The sequence below is a fragment of the Amphibalanus amphitrite genome, unplaced genomic scaffold (assembly GCF_019059575.1).
Source record: "Amphibalanus amphitrite isolate SeventyFive unplaced genomic scaffold, NRLGWU_Aamphi_draft 000004F_arrow, whole genome shotgun sequence".
In the NCBI taxonomy this organism is placed as follows: domain Eukaryota; kingdom Metazoa; phylum Arthropoda; class Thecostraca; order Balanomorpha; family Balanidae; genus Amphibalanus; species Amphibalanus amphitrite.
In genome coordinates, this window is record NW_024881501.1 from 974,120 (window position 1) to 997,153 (window position 23,034).

At 49.2% G+C, this 23,034-nt stretch overlaps 1 protein-coding gene across 1 annotated transcript in view; it reads left to right on the plus strand.

The window, feature by feature from the left end:
- The first annotated feature begins 18,494 nt into the window (after positions 1–18,494).
- The window catches only part of LOC122375460 (inactive dipeptidyl peptidase 10-like), a 191,392-nt gene continuing 186,852 nt past the window's right edge, over positions 18,495–23,034 (plus strand). The window contains exon 1 of the mRNA XM_043354895.1: positions 18,495–19,689. Within this exon, the coding sequence (XP_043210830.1) occupies positions 19,579–19,689 (111 nt within the window). The 5' untranslated portion in view covers positions 18,495–19,578. The remainder of the gene's footprint in view (positions 19,690–23,034) is intronic.

A 23,034-nucleotide genomic window follows, 5' to 3' on the forward strand; every position in this document is an offset into this window, starting at 1 on the left:
TACTGCCTACACGTGCCATAAAAACGATAATCTCCCCAGCACCGATTTTGTTTGACCCATAAAAAAGGCAAAACAATTCTAAACATAACTTCATTTGAGAAATCAGCACAGCAACAAAATAATAGTTGCAGAGTATCCTTATCTGTACGCTGCACACTGGTCAGTTAACCCGCGCCCTGCTGGAGGGGGGGGGGGGGGGGAATTGGTGTTTGAACACCCCCTTGCGGTTTTTCGATGCATTTTTTTTTTTAGATGAATGAAAAAGATGTGCAGCTGGCTCCTGCAAATGTCCAGCTGCTGGCAGACCAGCTTCAGGCTTATTCCACCATGACACCAACATGCACGTTTACTTCGAAAGGAGAGACTGTACGCTTTTCTCTCCACTGCCTTAGACGAGAAATATCAAGTGAACCCTTCGGTGACTTGACTAATTACTCAGAGGAAGAGTCACCTCGCAAGAGTAGGTCAATGCTCAGTTGAAAGCCGATATCAGAGGCATGTATTTACCTAATATTCCCGCTTCTAACATTAGAAAAAAAAAACTATGTGAACAGATATGGCGAAAAAGATAGATCTCCTGATAATTTCGTTACACCCTGTAGGTAAGTGTAAAAAGCTACAGCAAAACAAGTTATTTTAGTCGTGACATTTTCTATGTCGTAAAATGACTGTCAGATAATCGCAAGTTCAAACGCTGCTAGTGTGCGTTCATTTCATACAAATGGCAAAAATTATGCATGGCAATGCTCCCCAAAGCCTGCTGCTTCTAATGCCGGGTCACAAAAAGCCGTATCTCTCTTGGTTTGGCGTTGATCTAACTATTTGTCATCATGTCGCAATAAAAAAGGTGCACTCAAAACTTTTTTACTACCTCCTGGAGGATTCATTTTCATCAAACCAGCAAGATAAGAGTATATTGAAAGGGTAACTCTTTGCTACCATTATGTGCATAGTAACGGTACGTGGTTGATATGAACTTATTCGCCAGCGAAGAGTATTATTACCATGTAAATATCAAAATTACTCTCGCGATCCAGAACATCACGAAAACTCTTTCCTTTTGGGTATCGTGACTCGTGTACAGATAGTCGTTTCATGCGTGGATCTTGTTTACCCTCGTGAAGATGATATTTGAAATGGAATCACTCAGCCAATCAGAAACGAGATCGGCCGTTTGCGGTTTGAAGGCCGCGCGCATCTGTCAGTTTTCGGCCGTTGGTCTCCGAGAGCGGATGTGAGCAGTGTCGGTGCCGCGCGGCGTGGCCGTTGGTGATTGTGCTTGCGTGTTGTTCATCGCCTATAGAGCCTCTGTGGACATTTTATTGTAAGTACCGATGTGCTAGAGCATTGCATGCCGCTGAGTGGTGTTAATTTGACCTGGTTAACAGGACCCCGTGCACGGCCACGTGGCCTAGGTTGTGAGTACGTACATTAATTTTGTTGTGATGCTACAAGTTTATGCATTTTGTTGGTGACTTTGAAAAAGCCTTGCACTGTAGTGATCCAGTCTCATTATCTCACGCATACGGGCGACCACCCAGGAACGCCGTCGCTCTCTTCAAATATTGTGCGCTGTGCCTTATCCAATATGAGGGCGCTGAATGTCTTGTATTCACATTCAAAGTGCATTCAAGTTGTATCGTGGTGTTTATTTACCGCTTGTGCATTGCTGAACGCTTCGTATAAATTCGTATGCATAAGTGGAGAGTCTCACAATGTTCATTGCTGGTGTGCCCCTCGTATTGTTTGTACGGAAGCCAAATATACATTGTTGCTCTTGAAGCATGTATTTTTAGTTGGTGAGCTCCGGTTAACAGAAGCTTCGTGAAGCTTCTGAAGCAAGCGTCTGTGAGTTTGTTACCATCCTCTGGGGGGTTTACACTAAAGGAAAGAGTAAACATTACCATGTGACAAAGGGTAGGCCAGAAGAATACACTCTCTGTAGGAGGGTAAAGCACAGAGTAGATGATGCGTTACTCCCTAGAAAAGGGTTCCGTTTAAGATTTACCCTTTCAAAGAGTGTAACCCAAAAAATGTTACACTCTAGACAAGAGTAAATCAAAAGAGTTTACCATTCAGAAGATGGTAAAAAACGTCTGTGTGTCATGTTACCCCTCCCTGGCGAGTTTACTCTTCATGAAAGAGTAAAATTTACCATCTGGAAGGTGGTAAAAAACGTCTGTGTGTCAAGCTACCATGCTATGGCGGGTTTACCCTTCAGGAAATGGTAAAAAAGTTTTCAGTGTGCTATCTCCAAAATGGAAAATTTTCCGATTTGAAGGACCACACCATCGGATCGCTCGCAAAATTTTGGTCCAGAAAACACTAAAATTGGAGATGGGTATTTTCAAAAGTTAGGTATTTACCGTCTTTTGGGGCAGCGTGTGCAGCCGATCTGTTCCGAGGGGAGCCGCGACCCGCGACAGTCCTCTGTATCCAGCAGTGGGGCAGTGCGCGTCATGTGAATTATAAATGTAAACTGGAGCTCGGCTCGTCAACTCCAGGGACTATTTTAATATACGACAATAGCAATTCCATAGATGTTTTCTCGCAGGCAAATCGCATCACCACACACAAACTCAGTCGGGGGTGAGGGGTGGTATTAGACAGCGCCGGCCGCCAGCCAGGACCGGGGTGAACACTCAGGTTCTGCTTGGGTCTCGCAGAGGTGGTGGCATGTCATCAGGGACAGGGGTTCTGGCTGCGCACCTGTTTACGTAGGGGAGAGTGGGGTAAGATGCCCAGGGTGGGAAAGACGCCCCACCCCCTCTAGCGGCGAAACAAAAAATCGAACCTGGAAATTAATGTTCTTAGCGTAAAGCGGAAGCCTGCCTTGTTAACTGCACAAAAATTTGCGAGGCTCAGTTGGGCAACGGCTGGCTGGTGATTGCATGTTTTTTATTTGCTACTTTCAAAAAATATTTTGGTGTCAAAACATTGTAAATATCAAAGAAGGTAGATAATTTTTGCGTCCCTTGCTATAGTCGTGATAAATTGACATGCGTGTACTGTGTCCCAAACAGTTTGTTTCAGGGTGTAGTTTTATGGCTAACAAATTGTACTGATTTAATGTTACCTCGGTACCTTGGGGTAAGATGCCCCCTGTCCTGATGGGGAAAGACGCCCCCCTAAATCCGTAGGCTGTCCTTCAAGCAGCCCGTTAAATCATTTATTACATGCCTGTGATGAGAGACAAAAGCCGATCTGGGACTATTGAGAGTCCAGTACGGTCGGGTACTCCCCATGCCGGTCTCTCGGCCCACACAGCGACTTTTTGGGCGGCATCTGACTCTGAGAGCCCTTACGACGGCCTCTGTGGGCCACATTATTGGCTCCAGGGCCCCTCACGACATCCTTTGAGGGCTCCCACGTTGGCTCCACGGGCCGCGCTGGCATCTGAGGTCCCCACGATGGGCTCGAGGGCCCTCAAGTATCATGAAGACCTATAAGGGCACCACAGTGGTCTCCGAACGCCACCACGGAGGCTTGTTTGGCCGCGCTGGACTATGATGGCCCTAACGATGACCTCTGAAGCCCCTTACGACTACTTTTGAGGGCCCTTACGATGACGTTTGGTGTCTACTGCAGGCCCGAAGGGACTACTGATTCGTTCAGGCGATTCATGTGCCCATTTATGTCACTTATAGTGCAGGGGGCATCTTACCCAACGCCAGGGGGCGTCTTTCCCACCCTGTGGGGTAAGATGCCCCCTTTCACTTCTTCAGGAAAATGCTTAATAGCAAAAAAAGTTATCATATTTCAAGCACGAAAGTGTGATATTTTTGGAGAAAAATGATGTCGGCTTCCGTTGAAACTACAAGTTTTTGCTTTCCGATCGTCATTTTCGAATAATATATGACATAGTAAAACCCTGGGCATCTTTCCCCACTCTCCCCTACATACTCCTGCGATAGCCCAAACACAGACGCGCGCGCTCACACGCACGCACACGGCCACGGTCAGGCCGGCCGGCGCGCCTACCTGGCTACCCTCACCTGACCGATGTGTCAGTCCATCTGGGGCCTCCTCTGCTGGTGAGAGGTGGGCGGGGTGCGGGGACGGGGGTCATATGTCCCTCATAAAGCAGCCTATCGACCGTCGTCCGCCGACCACAGGCGGGTGGGCAGGAGGGGGGGGGGGGGGCGCTCCGACGGAGCGGGCGGACCCCCTCACCGACGACTTGTTGCGTGTCTCGGTCGCCGCTGGCGCTCAGCGTGTGTCCGCCCAGTGGGCTGGTGGCGGCCGGCGGCGGAGCGGGGACACGCGCCACCGAGCAGTGGACCGCGCCGGCCGTGAGGGGTGCTGACGTCCCGCGGACAGGACGCACGGCAGTCGGCGTGTGGCGCGGATTGGGTCTGCCGTATTCCAAACAGCCGCCTGCTCGGCGGTGCGCGGAAATATCCGATAGTGAACGCTTCGGATAGACTGAGAAGCCCTGCAGTCCAAGGCCGACCTCGCCGTGAAATTGAGCCGCGCGCTGTGAGTGGATCTGGGTACCGTGAGTTGGACTTGTGAGCTGCGTTAGAGCTGTGCTGGGTGCCCTGCGTTGGACTTGGTGAGCTGTGTTAGAGCTGTGTTAGAGCTGTGCTGGGCGCCCTGCGTTGGACTTGGTGAGCTGTGTTAGAGCTGTGCTGGGCGGCCTGCGTTGGAATGGGGCTAAATGCGATATGTTGCACTGGTGCTGGGTGCCGTAAGCTGGATCTATAGTTGCGTTGCTTGAGTTGGAGCGCTGCTGGGTGCCTAAACCCTCGCACTTATAGGGGGGGGGGAGGGTCGAACGGACCCTCGGTTGTTCGCGAAAAACTGGCGCAAAAGCGGCCAATCGCGCCAAAGCTTTCAATTCCCCAATTCCCTCGCGTTGATCAATGTTGCACCTACCCTCACATTTTCATGGCCCTGACCCAAACGACATTTGACGAGTAACTTGTTTCTCGGGACCATGTTTGGCCGGAATCGCGATTAGGCGTAGGTCGGCTCACATTATCCGCGCGTTTCGAGTTTATCTGTGGTTGTAAACGTTCAAACATTTGAAATGCTGTTGGTCCCATGCATTATGGTGGGTGTCTCAGGTCAAGGGCACCGACTTTTGATGACCTTAGTTCGGTTTTTTCGAATTTCACATGTCTTTAAGGTATAGTTTTTGGAGGTGATTTAGAATTCAACACCCATTTGGACATTTTCGGAGTAGCTTTGGTGCCTTCGTCACATATTACGAAGCTGTCAGTGGTAGTTGACACCCTCTATGAATACCAACGCCTACTGGTTGACCTGACCTGACCTGACTCGACCTGGCCTAAATCCATGAAGACATCATCTGTGATCAAAACCAACATGCAATTCGTAATCAGCACCCCAAAAACCCCAATACAACCTTACTTTACGAAGTTCTAACAAGTCCAGATTTTGCTGACTTTTGCGTCATTGACCTGATCTGGGAGGTCAACCAAAATGACCTAGAACCTAAAATTGGGCATCATCGGTTTCCTCTCGTCACGGGCAACACGCTCGTTTTTCCGCAAAGCTCTAGCTCAATCAGGGGCCGAACGGCAATGGGGGGGGGGGGGGTCCAACGGACCCCACCCCCTATACGTTAGCGGCTGGCAAAACACCAATACTGGTAAAGGTTAACCCGCGCATGACTGGGGCTATGGTTGGGGGTCTGGGGCTCCACAAGGACGCCATCTCTTTTCTGGTGAATCTACTAAACGGCTATTGGCTGCTCGGCGACCGTCGGATATTTCCGCCCGCACCACCGAGCAGGCGGCTGTTTGGAATGCGGCAGACCCCATCCGCGACACACTCACTGCCGTGCGTCCTGTCCGCGGGGCCTCAGCACCCCTCACTAAACATATCAAAGTGCGCTTAAACGCTACATGTAAACGTAACGGTACGAAACTTGCAATGCTTACAGCTGTTCCAATTTGGCACATTGTGTTCAGGGCAGACATATGCTTGGATCCGGAAAAATGGATCTGAGATCCGATCCCATGGATCCCGATCCGAGATCCATTCAGATCATAGATCCAACCCCTCAATTTTGTCGAGAGATCTTCTGGGATCATAGATCTGACCCTTCAATTTTGTCGCTAGATCCACTCGGATCATAGATCTGGCTCCCCAATTTTGTCGTGAGATCCATTGGGATCATAGCTCATAGGTGCTCAAAATGTTAACAACTTTCTTTCATAAGAAGTTATGAATACCAAAGTATGGTAAGAAACAAACAATCTTACAAAGGCCATATTAGTAAATCATCCAGTTACATTATACAGAATACAAAATAAAGGAGGCTCATGACGGTCACAACTTTAGAGAATTGAGTGACATGAAGATTGTTCACATACCAACAGAAAAGTTTGCATTAACAATTAACATAGAGGTAAGTCAAAGTAATGACTAATGAACAATACATTACTACAGGGTGTCCCAGAAGTCTTGAAGCTTTTTTATTTTTGTCGCGTGACCTTGATATGCCACCGATTAAGGCAAATGATGCCTCAAACGAAAGAGAAAGAACTGAAATTTTGTATTTTCATGCGTAGAGCACCACTTTAGTCAGGTGGCCCCCGTTGTGAGTCGCACAAGATTGAGCACGAGAGATCACGTTCTTCGCTGCCGCCAAGATCTCCCGGTTTGCGAAACACCGGTGTCGCCATGCCCGTTTCTTGTCAGCTTCAGAGTCTTATTCCCTGAAGCGAGCGACATAATATTAGCGACATATATTTGAGACGGGTTAATATTTGTTTTAGCCCCATAATAACGCGACGAATCAAAGGATTACACCGGGCTGTTGCTTAGCGTGCTCAAGCAGCTGAGCCTTATTTCCGTAATGGATGCGTGCAAACATGTCAGGAGACTTTCTGATCAGTAAATCATTATGTTGCTAATGTTTTCTCGGAGATCCAATACTCTGTTTCCTGGCTTGCTTCATGAAATAAGGCTCTGAAGCTGACCAGAAACGGGCATGGCGACACCGGTGTTTCGCAAACCGGGAGATCTTGGCGGCAGCGAAGAACGTGATCTCTCGTGCTCAATCTTGTGCGACTCACAACGGGGGCCACCTGACTAAAGTGGTGCTCTACGCATGAAAATACAAAATTTAAGTTCATTCTCTTTCGTTTGAGGCGTCATTTGCCTTAATCGGTGGCATAGCAAGGTCACACGACAAAAATAAAAAAGCTTCAAGACTTCTGGGACACCCTGTACTATGCATTTCAGACCCCATGAGACCCTGCTTTTCGGCGATAATTTCTTCAATTTTTGTCCAATTAGCTTGAAATTTTGGCAGACGATATTTCAGCTCAAGCGCCAATTTTTGTCAATATGGTCTCTTAACAAAATATCAAAATTTAGAGCACTTGTCGTTGGCTCGTAATGTTAAGCAGTTTTTGCACCCGGATAGAGGCTCGCTCGCTACCGCACCGGATTGGATAGGAGCGCTGGCCAATCACGTTGCGCCGGGCCCAACTAAACTCCGCCCACTGGCCGTGACCGCGATGGGTCTATGCCGCTTCAGTCGGTGTCAGCATCGCGGAGAGGTCGGAGCGGGACCACATACTGGAGACAAGTGAAGCTGGCAAAGTTGTTTCGGGACGAAAGCCAAAAAATTATCCGTTTGAGGGCATTTGGTATCCTCCTCACCTTATTTTGGTATTTAAACGTCGAACCAGCTCAGAATATTCAGAATGATCAGAAGGTAGGATTTATTGGAACGGAACCGGCCGTAGAAGGAAAGATGGATAGACTCTTGGACTCTGAACATTTATTTAAGCCGGAGTTGCACCTATCTCATCGTCAGGTTGGGTCAGGTCACTACCGGATTACCTATAAGATCATGTGTAAGCCTCTGCTTGACCCAAAAATATTGATATATTTGGCAGTGTCAATAAATGTTTCTGAGGAAGGCGCAGAAAGCAACAAAGTAGGATGAAGAGTCTCGGGCACGGCCGATTGCCTGGGGCATCGCTCCAGCGAAACGACTGTATTCGTGATTCGTGAAGCGGTGCGGGGCGCCGGGTGGGGCAGAAGCGTAATATGTCGCATGGTAGAAATGGCCTTTATCGCGGTGTCATGTGTGTGTTATGTTGTTAAAGGGACACTCCCACCTTAACATTAGTTTTGAGTTGAGATAGCCAAATTGGTGGCCATGGCCTGCAAATACCGGTTTGGGCACTCACAACATCGAAAAATGCTTTAATTCGAAGATATGGAATTTCAAACTTGCAGTTTTCGGATTCAGTAAGGGGCTAATGCATTGGAATGCCCCCTTAGAATTTGTGACGTCAGCGGAGATCTAACAATTTTTAAATCTTAGACTAAAACCATCGTTAACACGTGGTGGTATACGCTGCTTTGCGCGCAACGTCTGCCGCACTTTAAGGCTGCCAAATTATTGCTTCCAAATAAAGTCGCTAGTTGTTGCAAGTGGCGGCTGCCTGATTTTAGCTTTAATATTGGCTTTAATTTGTTATCAAGGATGCATCACGTCAGGTTACGTTAAGATCAAATCAGTGGTATTAAAACTATAATCCCTATATATATATATATATTGCCTTGTTATTATCAGAAAATCAATTCATTGTTCCGATCCAGGTCAATCTATATTTTTCTGTCACCATTTTTCTCAGCTCACACTCATTTTTCTTTGATCATGCCGCTGCACGTGCTCAAATTCAGCATCATCATCTGCGGCACGTAACACCCTCCCCCCGTGAGACACACGTCTCACCTCTAACCTATCCTGCCCTCCAACAGATGAAGCCGCTGGATGGGTCGCACGACGGTGCCATCCACGGTGCGAACGGAGGCGGCACGCACTCGGGCATCTCGGCCGTGGTGTAGCTCGACGATGATCCCTGTTCTCCACAAGGCACGTGAAGAGCGTGGATTGTCTCCAATGAGCACCAGGTCGTGTTCCGCGGGTTTACGTTGGCCGGTCTCCGGACGAGGAGGTAGACGTAGCTCCTTCAAATACTCAGTCTTCCATCTGTTCCACAGATGCTGAAGAACTTGTTGCCGGTATTTTCTTCCAGCCCTGAGACGCTGGCCGCCGATAGAAGAGAGGTCAGCATCATGGAGACCAGTTTCATCGCCTGCAGAGTTGCCATGCAGGAAGTCTTGCGGAGACAGAGGACGGACGTCCTCAGGGTCATCAGTAAGGGCCGTCAGGGGTCTCGCGTTGATGGCTGCCTCTATTTGACACAGCACAGTACTCAATTCTTCCCACGTGAGGAGGCTTCTTCTTAGAGTTCGACGCAGAGCGTCCTTCGTCATGCGTATCAGCCTTTCCCAGAATCCACCCCACCACGGGGCTCGCTGTGCACTAAACTTCCACTTGATTCCTCTCGTGGCCAAGATAGGTGACGCCCCTTTGAAGTTCAATCCATTGTCGCTGAATATCACTTCAGGCTTCCCTCGTCGTGCTGCAAACCGTTCGTACGCTTTCATGAAGTCGTCTGTCGACAGAGAATCTACCAGCTCCAGATGTACCGCCCTAACAACAGTGCAGGTGAAAAGAACTAGCCACACTTTCACGGGGATCGATCCAGGACCTTTTCGATAGATGGGGCCTGCTATATCTACACCTACAGCGGAGAATGGTGGTCTCGTTGTCACTCTCTCCCTGGGGAGCGGAGCAGCCTCTTCACTGAACGGTTCTGCAGAAAACACCTTGCATCTGCTGCAGCCCCGAATCAGCTTTCTCACGAGTTTCCGGCCACATGGGATCCAGAACCTTTCTCTGAGTGCATGGAGTGTTTGTTGTACGCCGCCATGGCATGATGTTTGATGGCGGTCGAGTACCAACAATTCCACATACTTGTGCTCCGCGGGAATGATGACTGGATGTTTCTCTTCCTGGGTGAGTTCAGCCAGCTGTATTCGTCCTCGCACTTTCATCAGCTGATCGTTGTCCAGGAATGGATTCAAGTTGAAGATCCTTGACTTCTTGTCGACTCCATTCCCTGATTGTAGTGCCGTGAGCTCGGCGGCGTACGCATCTTTCTGCACTTCTTTGAGCCAGATCGTTTCCGCTCGTTGGATCTCCTCTGGAGATAAGCTTTCCTGCCGCTCTGTTAGACCCGTACACACCGCACTCCATCTTAGCACCCATGCCGTAACTCGATGTAGTTTAGCCAAGCTGCTAAACCTGCTGATGTCAATCACGTTTTTCAGACCACCGTTCCCGTCCGGGTGAGCGTGTGCTCTTGATAGCATGACTGGTGCTATCGTGCCCCTTTCTTCACTGAGACATTCTCGTGGCTCAGAAACCCGGTAGCTCGGGGGCCACTCTGTTTCGGGCTGCTCCAGCCATGTCGGACCATTCTGCCACAGCTCATCTTGCATCTTCGTCACGGAGGCGCCCCGGGAAGGCAAATCCGCTGGGTTGCTCTGGCCAGGGCAGTGACGCCAGGTCTCCGGTGGGAACTTTTGTTGCACCTCGGTCACCCGGTTGGACACAAAGGTCCCCCACCGACGTGGGTCACTTCGTATCCAAGCGAGCGCTACTTCGGAGTCAGACCACAAGTGCACCGCTTCAGGTTGGATCCCCAGAGACATGATGACGTATTCTGTGAGTCGGGCTCCGATGACTGCCGCCATTAGCTCCAAACGCGCCAGACACATCGGCTTGGTTGGCGCCAGTCTGCTCTTTGACATCACCAGTCTGCTCTTGCGTGGACAGTCACCACTTGGCCGCAGGTACACGGCGGCGGCGTAGGCTTCTTGGCTCGCGTCGCAGAAAGTATGAATCTGAAAGGAGCCAATGTTCTCTGAGTCGTACGGTCTTGGAAAACAGATCTTCTCAAGCTCATGAAGTTCCTTCTTCCAAGCGAGCCAAAGTCGCTGCACCTCTTGATTCATCGTATCATCCCACCCTCGTCCATGTATCCATAGCTGCTTCAGCATCAGCTTCGGTCGGACGGTGAACGGAGTCAGTAAGCCCAAGGGATCGAAAATCCTGGCTGAGATCCGCAGAATGTTCCGTTTTGTGGGACGCAGAGAGTCGCTCAACAGCATCAGAGAACTGGGATCGAACCTAAGGCTGTCGTCTGCTCTCGCCCACAACACTCCCAGGACCTTCTTCTCATTTGACCCGCCGTCAAGAAGGGAGACTGGGCCACTGCAGTCAGCATCCCTTACTCCTGACAGAGCTTTGTTGCTAGCCCATTTTCGCATGTTCATCTTCGCTTCGCAAAAAATCTGTTTCGTTTCCTGGATGAAGTTTTCCGCCTTCTCCTCGGTTTTCAGACTGGTGAGCAGGTCGTCGCAGTACAGATCAGTGCTCAACCGCAAAGCCGACGAACTCCAGACGTCACTGTACTGACTCAAGTGTCGCTTGATGGTCGCTTGGAGAAGAAATGGCGACGCGCTGACCCCAAAGATGACACGTGTCATCCGAAATACGGATGGTTCTTCTCCCGGGGTTACTCGCCACAAAAATCGAGTCACATCTCGGTCTTGTGGATGCAGACTTATTTGCAAAAAGGCCTTCTCAATATCCGCTGACACGGCGACTTGATAGAGCCGGAAACGCAGCAGTATTCCAGCAAGATCTGTGATCAGATTTGGCCCGGGAAGAACACAGTTGTTGAGAGAGTGGGGCTCCCCGGCGGATGCGTCAAACACGATTCTGATCTTCCCATTTTTGCGCACAGCATGGTGTGATAGAACATGTACTGGACCGTCAGGCTCGGCGGGGGCTCTCTCTGCGTAGCCCTCGTCTATGTATTGCATGAGAGCCTGACTGTACTCCGGTAGTCGTCCACTGCGCTCTAACGTCTTCTCACAACGCTCTAGGCGTGCTCGTGCGAGACTGTCATCCTCAGAAAGGTCGGCGAAGTTTTCATTTTTGGGCCAACGAACCTCGTATCGACCGTCGTCAAGACGCGTGCACGTGGTTTCAAAATGAGCCACCGCCTCCTCTTCTCGAGTTTGTTTTTCTTCACACGAACTTGCAAACGATGGGCTTCTGATGCCAATGGATTCTAAGTCCCAGAGCCGCTCGAGTTCATCACTTGTGTTGCTTGCCGTTTGCAGAAAGAAGACTTGTTTCGTTTCTTCCTCAGAAGAATGGAGCCGGCCTCCCAAAATCCACCCGAAAATGGATTCCATCGCGATTGGGCCCGACTTGTTTTTACGGATCCTTCCCGTCATGACATCCTGATATACATCCATGCCCAGCAGTAAGTCTATCTCTTGACCTTCCTTCCAAAGTTCCGGTGGGTCGGCCAGCTGCAGCTCCTTCAGATGGGTCATATCCTCTTCCTGTATTTTGAGGTTTGTGTTTACAGGGGCACATATTGCTTCGATCTCTGCCACATTTATCGTGAGGATATTATCTGAAGTGTCTTCCACCTTCTTCAAAGTGACTGCCACTTTCTTCATGGATTTATAGCACTTATCAGCGCCGCCAAACGTCGATACATTTGTGTCTTGTTCTCCGATCTTCTCACAACCCAACTTCGTGGCCAGCTTCTTTGTAATGAATGACTGGTTAGAGCCTGAGTCTATCAGCACCCGGGCGCACTCGGTACCCGCTGGACCGAGAGCAACAACGCGAGCGGTCTGTAATGCCACAGCCGTGCTCTCTTGGATATGCGACCGAGCCGCTAGTACCTTGGCTGGACTTCCTGCGGCTTTAGATTCAGGTTCAAAGCAGAGCAGCTCATGATGTTTGCGCTGACACTTGCCGCATGTCTTCTGGAGTTCGCAGGTGCTGGCGATATGCCTCGGACGTAGGCAAAGAAAGCAAGACCCAGAAGTGAGCAGCCGTTTACGTCGGTCGTCGATGCTCATCCTTTCCACTTCTGGACACGTCTCCGATTCATGTGACTGTTCACAGAATGAGCATCTGGGCCGCCCGACTCTTGAGTTCACCTGTAAGGCTGAGGCCGATCGCACCGAACTAACCTTACTCGACTCTTTTGCGTACCGCGCTTTGGTGTCATTCCATGAAGACTTTCTTTCAAGATCGTACAAAGTTCGATTCCTTGCCTCCAGGTACTGCTGAGCCGTCTCGGTCATCTCTTCTAGCGATGATAGCTTCCTCTCCTTCAGAAATAGTCTGAGCTCAGCCGGACACGTTATCATGAATTGCTCTCTGATCATGAGCTCTTCCAGGGCGTCTCTTGAGTCATCTGTTTCTTCCAGGGCGATCCACTGTTTTAGATACGCCTGGAGCCTGACCACAAATTGTTGTGGGGTCTCGTCTTGTTCGGGCCTTGATTCTCTCAACCTCCTTCTATATCCATCGGCTGTCAATCCATAGCGCTTCAGCAACGCATTTTTCAAGTGCATATAGTCTGCCGCGTCTTCGACTCCCAGTCGATGATAGACATCGAGAGCTTTCCCCGTTAGCAGGGCACTGAGAGAGACTGCCCACTGGTCCTCCCCCCATCCCGCCGCGCGGGCGAACCTTTCGAAACGTTGTAGGTAGCTGTCCATTTCATCTCGGCCTTCCATGAACGGCGGCAGTTTCGGTGTCTGAACAGTAGCTGTTGCTGCTCTAGTGACGCTGGATATCTCGCTTTGGTATTGAAGCTTTTCGAGTTCATGTTTGCGTTCCTTTTCCCTTTCCTCTCTTTCCTTTTCGCGTTCTTCTCTTTGTTTCTCATACTCCTGTCTTTCTCTTTCGTGCTCCTCTCTTTCCTTTTCTCGTTCTCTTTCACGTTCCAGTCTTCGCTCCTCTCGCTCTGCATCTTTATCCATGCGTTCAGATGCAAACTTGAGAGCTTCTTCCCCGTTTAGTCCGTGGCGAGCCGCCAGTTCTAAGTATTTCTCCATCGTCGTCCTGTCACGGTCGCCAGTATGTTGCAAGTGGCGGCTGCCTGATTTTAGCTTTAATATTGGCTTTAATTTGTTATCAAGGATGCATCACGTCAGGTTACGTTAAGATCAAATCAGTGGTATTAAAACTATAATCCCTATATATATATATATATTGCCTTGTTATTATCAGAAAATCAATTCATTGTTCCGATCCAGGTCAATCTATATTTTTCTGTCACCATTTTTCTCAGCTCACACTCATTTTTCTTTGATCATGCCGCTGCACGTGCTCAAATTCAGCATCATCATCTGCGGCACGTAACAGCTAGTAACAGGGGAGATCCCAAAAAGTAAACAAAAGTAAAAGCCTAATATCTTGAAAACCAGTGAATATTTTTCGGTGAAATTTGGTAGATATTGGTTTTCGCTCTTTCTGAACCAAGGGACATCACTTTCATGCCAATTCATTAACTTTTTTGAAGGTGGGAGGGTCCCTTTAAGACGGGCACAAAAAGAAATAGCAATGTGGCAGGCGGACGTTGGGCACTACACGAGAACGATCATCAATAAACTCGTATCTTTTTTGTAAAACTTAAGTAACAGTAGGTATGTCCTCAATGGTGATTTAACTATCTCTAGGCTTTTACTTTTCATGTTTGCATTTCAACACACAAGCTCTGGGGGTAAAGCTTGTCTGGCGACCTCCTCAACCTAAGTCGATGATCAAATGGATTAGTTAGTCCTGAATAGTGATGTCAATTACAGAAAATCGGAATACCGATACCAAACCAAATACCAACCAAAACCGTGGGGAAATACCGATTCCAAACCAACTTGGAAACATGAGTGAAATACCAACTTTTTACCAATTTCTTAGCCTCTTATACATTAGTGAGGGTTCATGATACCAACAAAATACCAAACACATTAGGATCGAAATAGTAAATACCAAATACCAACTTGGCATCGGTTTGGTATCGGTATACCAAAAAGTTGGTATCCGATTGACATCTCTAGTCCTGAAGGTGTTCAATGCTTAGTTGCACAGGGATGATATAAATCGATCACGCCGGCATACATTCCTAATCAAATTTCATATACCTATCAAACACATAAATTGCATCCTGTTAATGGTGATTCTGTTTTGCAATTTTGACGTTGTCTGACGCGATACATAATCTTACGCAATCATTTGAAATCAACAGCGTCTTTTATGCGCGTTTTTTCACAAGCCCCGAATCTTTGTGTGAAATTTTGGAAATATATATTTTTTTGTGACTGAACAAGGTGTACGTACATTTGTGATAGATACAATTAGTCACGGGCTTCAGCTGGTGCGTTACTTATGCGCGCTATTTAGCTCATTCGATGAAGTTACGGCTGCAACGACAACTGCACGCGGCAGCTACGGTCCATGCGAGCCGCCCCGGTGCGGCAGCTACTGCCCCGCCCGCTCCACGCAGCCGACCGGCCAAGGTCACTACCCCGTCCGCCGGGAGGGCGGAGCTTAATGGTCACGTGTTTGTGACGTCACACCTACGCACGGATAGCCTCTACTCCACTGACGGATTTACGGAACCGATTTTAACATTACGAGGCAACGACAAGTACCCTAAAATTTGATATTTTGTTAAGAGACCATATTGACGAAAATTGGCGCTTGAGCTGAAATGTGCATTGTGAAAATGTGAAGCAAATTGGACAAATCGTAGATAAATTATCGCCGAAAATTAGGGTCTCATGGGGTCTGAAATGCATAGTAGGTACCTACCACATCACAATTCATGTTAGAATCTACATAATGATATTGATAAGACAATCTTGCATTAGACAACCATGAGGCTTTTCAGTTTCCAGCTAACACAATTGATTGATAAACAATAAAGGATGATACTGACACATGTGGCTTGGTTAGGTAAAGGTATTTCAATCTATTGATTATTGAAAGAAATATTTGATAAAATAAACTGAGATATAAACAAAAGTATAAAAATATTCAACAGCCTGCGGAAGCGGCAGAAGCGATGGGAAGCGAAATATCAATTGTAATGGCCTTGGATATTTACCGTAAAATGATTATTCAGTATCTAAATAGAACTCGTGACGTCATGTCAAATAACAAATGAGCTAACCGTTCTACCTTCGAGTATAATGAAAATAAATGGAAAATCAAACTGGAAATTCAAAAGTCTGGAGTTTTTTCAAAAGAATGTTCATTTTTTTCCTCCCTCACATAATTTTACGATACGATTGTTTGTGAATATCATCTTTATAGCGTTGAATTTAATGACGTAAACGTAAGCTAAAACGGTATTACATGGCCTTGAGCCGGTGTGCGCCTTGCATCTTTATTTTATTCACTTTTCAAAAGAATCACAATATCTTACGTCATTAGTTTGAAGGGCCTATTACTGGGAATCTTTTGGAATCATTACGGTTTTAGTCAAATTAAGATTTTTCATTGGTCAAACGATAATGACGTAATAAAACAATATTACCAAAACGTGAGCTGTGAATTTCGTTTGTCTTTTTTTGGGAGGCTCTCTCAGGACGACGGTGAAAACAGGGCGCCTGGGGCGATTTGATCAAGGTTCGTGAAATTCACACGTGACATTTAGCATATAGAAGGCCCATCACTAGGCCCATGGAGGGGGAGAACTTCTAAATGTCACGTGACTAATATGCCCTCCGGCGCCCTGTTTTCACCGGCGTCCCTCTCTCATAACGAAAGCACAGCATGGCACCACACGTGGCACAATGCCAAAAGTGGCCAAAAGTAGGTAATCTGAAGAAGTTGATGCCATTTTTGAACTTGTAATTTTATTAGGAAGGTATTAAAGGTTGGTTGCTATTCTTACTAAATCGAAGTGCATCCGTAAGTGGGGCTTTGCCTGTGGACGCTATGCCAATAAATAAACAAAATAAACAATTAAACGAAATTGTGTTGCACATACTAATAGCTCATACGAACATTCTGAATTGGGATTTCATACCTGGCAGAAGTGGATTGCTGGATTATTTTTAACAAAACTGACCTATTTGGCTTCCAGGTTTGATTTCCTAACATCTGTCCATAGGCGGCGGAACAGGGGGGGGGGGGGGTGGTGGCACCAGGGTACAGTGCCCCCCATAGATTTTGGCATTTTAACATTGGCCCTACTGGCTTTGCATGGAAAGAATGGGACCAAAATGAAAATCTGCAGTGCACCGCTGCCACTGCATCTGTCTGTACTGTTTGTTCATTGAATTAAAGTGGCTGTAGCTTGTTGATAAGATTGTCATCAGTGCTGTGATGAAAAAGTTACAATTGGTCACAAAAAGTAGCAATGTGCATGTTCTTGGTTTATTTTAAATGTAGTATAAATGTTGATTTAATTTCAAATTTAATTATGATAGCTTATGATTACAACTGGTCTTAACCATGTCCACAAGTGACAATTCTCAATTGTATTGCACTGTAAGGTGTACAATTATGTAGGATAAGGGTTTCATTGGCTACATGTTGTCGTGAGATCCATACAGATCATAGGTCCTCCACAAATTTTTGCCCGCTGGATCCACAGAGATCATAGATCCGACCCCTAAATTTTGTCGAGAGATCCATTCGGATCATAGATCCAACCCCTGAATTTTGTCGAGAGATCCACTCGGATCATAGATCCAACCCCTCTATTTTGTCGAGAGATCCACTGAGATCATAGATCCAGCTCTCGGATCCAGGCACATGTCTGGTTCAGGGCAAATGTCGCTACTACCAGACGTCAGAGTGACGTAGGCAATGGTCTAAATAGTATATTTTGATGTAAAACATGGTCTTACGGCATTCGCCGTCAAGAGGCCAATTTTGAGCTAGCACTGATTTTCAATAAGATTACACTCGTTGGCACGGCAACGCAGTAGGACATCAGTCCTCACACCGGCGGTAGGACGACACTGCTCAGTCCTCACGCCGGCGGTAGGACGACACTGCTCAGTCCTCACACCGGCGGTAGGACGACACTGCTCAGTCCTCACACACTGACAGCTCATCAGCCGAGCGCAGGACGGGTCCACCGACCATCGGAGGCCTGCGCCGCGGCTCTGCCGCCCCCTCCCCCCGGTGTGGGGGGGGGGGGGTGCTCCAGTCGACACCGGTCAGGCACGTGCTGCGTCGCGTCTCGTGCCATTTCACCAGGGCCCCGGGGCGCGCTAACGAGCTTCGTTGTCGTGACTGGGAGTCTGTGAGCGTGCTGCGGCTGGCACGGCGCGGCCGGCCGCGCGCTGATTGGCAGCGCCCCGCTTTGCACCTTTCAACGACGGACGGCGTCACGGCTCATATCCACAACTTCCGATGGGAATAATCTGTTTACTTCGATTAATGGTGCAGTTGTGCTTTTAAGCGATTCAAGGGGTGTGTTTGTCCTTTGCGAAGTGTGGTATCATTGCAACCATTCAGTCTGGTGAAGCAGAACTCTGCCCCGACAGGAGAGGCTGGAAGCTGCAGACGTATCGCACCGTGTACCCGGCAGTGTCCAGCAGAGGCTGCTGATCCGGCGGTGCCACGGTGTGCGGACGGCGGCGCGGCTCCACTGGCCCCGGGCACCGTCACACCCGCCCGGGTCACCCCGCTGGCGCGCCTGCTGACCTTGGCAGGTGGCGTGCTGGCATCAGGGACCCAGCTGGGGCCACGGCCCGCACACGGCCAGCGCCCACCTCTGCGGGCCTCCGGTCGTGCCGGTGGCGGCGGTGACCCGGCGCTCGGTAAGAAGCGCCACCTGCCCCCGGCGGCCCGCGCCCGTCGGCTGGCCTCCATACCGATCGATTTCAAAAGGTGGTGCGGACGCCAGCGGCGGCAACGTGCCCCGCCGAGACGAGCGGCGGCCGCCGGAGCGCAGCCGCCATGTCCGGCGCCACCGCGGTCCACCGCGCCGCAGCAGCTCGCTCAGCCGGCCGACCAGCAGCCGACCCATGACCTGACCTGCGCCCCTCGTGTCCGGCACCAACCTAGTGGCCGTGTGCAGCCGTTACCCAGGAGCCCGGAGCACCGGTCGGCGCGTCCCGCGGCCGCCGCCGGGCTCCTCGCACTCGGCCTCTGGCCCCGACTGGTCGACGGGTCCCCACGGGCCGCCGCCCGACCCGCGCCTCGGCAGACGGTCGGGAACGCCTGAACAGCTCGGCGTCGGAGGCGGCCGCCGGCCCGTGGGCGTCAGGTGTAGCGGCCGCCCCCCAGCGGGCAGCAGGCAGCCGCCACCGCAGAGGCCCGGCCCTGCGCCGCAGGTACCAGCAGGGACCACCTCCGCCGCCGCAGGGACCAGCCGTGCCGCCACAAGGACCATCAGGGACCATCCCCTCCGCCACAGGGACCAGCAGGGACCATCCCCGCCGCCACAGGGACCAGCAGGGACCACCTCCGCCGCCACAGGGGCCTGTTCCACTCGCTGCTGACCTGGCTGCCCGCGCCGAGCGTCGGCGCTGGACAAACCGCTCAAGCCGCTGCCAATCGAGCACGGCCGGGCGCCGCAGTGGGGGCTCTGTGCGGCAGCGCCACCCGCTGACCGGGCGCCGCAGTGGGACTGTGTGCGGCAGTGCCACCCGCTGACCGGGTGCCGCAGTGGGGGCTGTGTGCGGCAGCGCCACCCGCTGACCGGGCACCGCAGTGGGGCCAGCACCACCCGTCTGACTGGACGCCACGCGACCGCCGCGCTACCGACGCGCGATAAACGTGACCCGGGACGCCCCACGTGGGACGTGTCACGTCGGGTGCGAAGTGACTACAGGCACCCAGCGAGGTACTTACAGTGCGCCAAAGTGACGGCGATCAGGGGTGTGGCGATGAGCGGCCAGGGCGGCGCTGGCCCGCCGGCGTCGGGCGGCTCCCAGCCGACCAAGGCCGACGGCGGCGAGATGGACGCGCTGCTGCTGGGCCGTCTGCAGGAGCTGCAGGTGAGTTGGCCGGGCGCCGCGCCTCCGGCAGCACCGCGCCCCGGCGCAAGTCGCAACCCTGCACAGCGGACGCCACGTCCCGACAGTGTTGAACGGAATCCTGACCGGTCCGCCTAATTTGACGTTCCTTGAAATTTGAATCATGAGTTATGAATATGTAAGCTGAATTCGAGCTTGATGCGATTTCTTTTGCGCAAACTCTTATTATCTTTCTAGTAGAGATTTATTTTCAAATTGGTATACAGTGCAGATATATTTATATCTCGCACTCCTCTGAGGTGCAGGATAACAATTTATCATTTCATCCTCCTAAGATGCAAAGATCCTCTTAAGATGCTCTCGAGGGTTCATAGCCAAACATCAAGAGTTCAAGTGATGAAACAGCAATAGCCAATATATTTCTGTTCCTTTGCATTAATTAATATATTTAAAAACAATTTACATTCAATTATGCATCAGCCTCTACTTAGAACGATATAGGGCATCTTCATGGCTCCGAGTGGAAGATTAGGATATCTTTTCCAAGCGGGTTACTGAAAAAACGAGCGACGAAGTAGCGATGTTTTTTCTGTAATGCTCTGTTCGTTCCGTTCTGCTCGATCCGTTCGGAGCGAGGTTCTGTAGTAAATAGTATGGCAATCATTTTTCATTCTGAGAAAGCGTGATGTCGTCCATTGAAGGTCCATGATATTGTCTGAAAGCCTTCACACCTATCTCGGAGAGCCCAAACCGACCATGAGAGTGCTCACGCCGAGCCAGTGTTTCTGCCAATATATTTCTGCCAATCTCCCTCAAACAGCCGGTGGGTCCCCATAGTCATGATATCCCCTAAGCCATGTTGGACTAATGTCCTTTGTCAATTCTCACGAGGCTAAAACAAACATGTCGGCTTTTTACGACCTCCATACTCGCCGGATGCAGGTCTCAGGGTTATGTAGGGAGTGGGCTGAAGTGCCCAATATCATCATTTGAGGGCTTCACATCGCCTTTTTGTGCCCGTGTCGCCAACAGAAGCCGCTATATGAACTGTGTGGGCCTTTTGACCCATAGCATAGGGATCTCGAATGTCGAAATGGGGCTTTCAGAGACAGAAAAGGATCCTCACCTCCCCGCAATAGGCACAAAAAGCAGCAAGAGTCCCTCATATGCCGAAATAGGTCCACTTTGCGCCCTCAGAAGTCAGTGCAGGGCCTTCATAGGTCGACGTGAGCCCTTCGAGTCCGCTAAGATCCCTCAGAGCCGCCATCATAACATCCTCCGGCCACTGACCGGTATGGGACTCGTATAGGCCAGTCTGAACCTTCGGAGAACGGCGTGGGCCCTAAAGGACCTGAGTGGGGGCCGCTGCGACCGGAGTAGGGTCTCTCCTCCCACCTTCAAAAAGGTATTGAGATGTTGTGAGTGCCCAAACCGTTACTTGCAAGCCAGGGATCCCAATTTGGCTATCTCAACTCGAAACCAATGTTAAGGTTGGATGGTCACTTAAAAGTCGCTGGCTTATGAGTTCAGGTAAGTCTGCCTGTAGCCCAACAATTTGTAGTGAATGCGTATAATAGGTCATTCAATCCAGCGGCAAAGCTATCAAAATTGCAAATGATTTTATTGATGATTCATGACTGTTCAATACATTGGCGTTATTGCACAAACGTCGAGCATAAATATCAATGGCGGCCACAGCAACGGGCAATGGGATGGCGGCTTTAATCAGAAAATGTGAGAACGTTAAGGCAGTGAGCCAGCCTGGTAAATCTGCCGCCGAGGGTACTAGAGGTTAGTAGAGGGTAGTAAAGTACATGCCTGTTAGTGCGGCGGCCGGTGCACAGTGGGACCAAACGCCGTGTGAGCGCAAAACACGAATCCAGGAATTTGAACGTTTTATGCCGCTCAATCGATAGAAAATTGTTCCAGCTTTGTCAATATCACGATACTTTAGTCCAATGTCCTCCTTTCGGTGATAAGGTAGCTACCTAACTTGGGCATACGAGGTGGTAGTCATGGCTGTGCTGAAATCATAAAAAAACTTGCGTCATATTTACAGTATCTTTTGGCATATTCATCAAAAAGGTTCGGAAATAGAGGAAACGGTTATGATTGATAAGCTTACATTTGATAGTACCTATAGTCAAATTTGATGAGTTTCCGTGGACTGGACGGTGAGTTTGCTCATTTAAAAATAACCCTCTCAGACATCCCGTGAAAGCATAGTCCACCGTAAAATCGTAGATATAAGAAAATGTCAAAAAAAATGTCTCGAGCGTCAGGGCACACAGTGTAAGTACACGACATGGCGGCGCCCAGCGAAGCTCCACGTTCTAAATTATCATAAAAAATACACACTGGCGCTCCAAATCGGTAGCAGCTGGGGAACTAACCTACGCATTAGGTAAATTCTCTTTCTTAACCCGCGCCCCACTGGGGGGGGGCTATTTTTAGCCCCCCCCTCCCGTTTTTCTGCAATAACTTCCACACCGCTTGACGGATCGACGCCAAACTTTCAGTACCTTCGGCTGCATCAATTTGACACCTTGTGTCAAAATTTGAACTTCGTAGCTACCATAGGTCGGCCGAAAATGACGTCAGAGTGACGTCATGTTCGGCCGATTTCGACGCAAAACATTGAACCACGGCAATCGCTCCCAAGAGCTCAGTTTTTAAGCTAGATCCAATTTCTTTGCATGAAAGGACTCAGAATTGAACGCGCTATCAAACTGCTATCTCGGATTTTAAAAATTTTGAAAATTACGAAAATTTTATATAATAATATTCAAAATTTATATTTTTATATTTTTTCAAAAAGTTTTTGACTTTTCGAAAAAACCGGAATATATGTGACAGAACGCATGATTATGACTAACTCTAGCCAGTTTTGGCTAAATATCTTCAAAAATGGCCAAGTTATATGCATTATTGCAAAAAATTTACAATTATTGATTTTTCAAATCAATTTTTCAGTACGTATTTGACATCGTACACCAATATAAATGGCACCATCGTGTTCCTGAGCTCAAACTGCATCCAATAGACACCTTTTTTGTTGAAAAATTTTAACTTCAAAATTTGACCTTTTTTGACCTGAAAGTGACCTGACCTAAGCTAAATTCGACTCAAAATGACCTCGAATGACACAGACGACATCAAATTCGAAATCTATGGCCTAAATGGACCATAAAACATGTGTCACGTGACCGACGCATGATATAATATTTTCGTGACCTGTGATGACCTGACCCTGACCTGAAAATCAAGGTACAAGTTTGGTACCCTCAAGGTATCTAGAGCATCTGTTCACGAGTGTGGAAACCAAAAATGAGCCTGATCTGACTTGTAAGACGGCGGCCAGAGCCC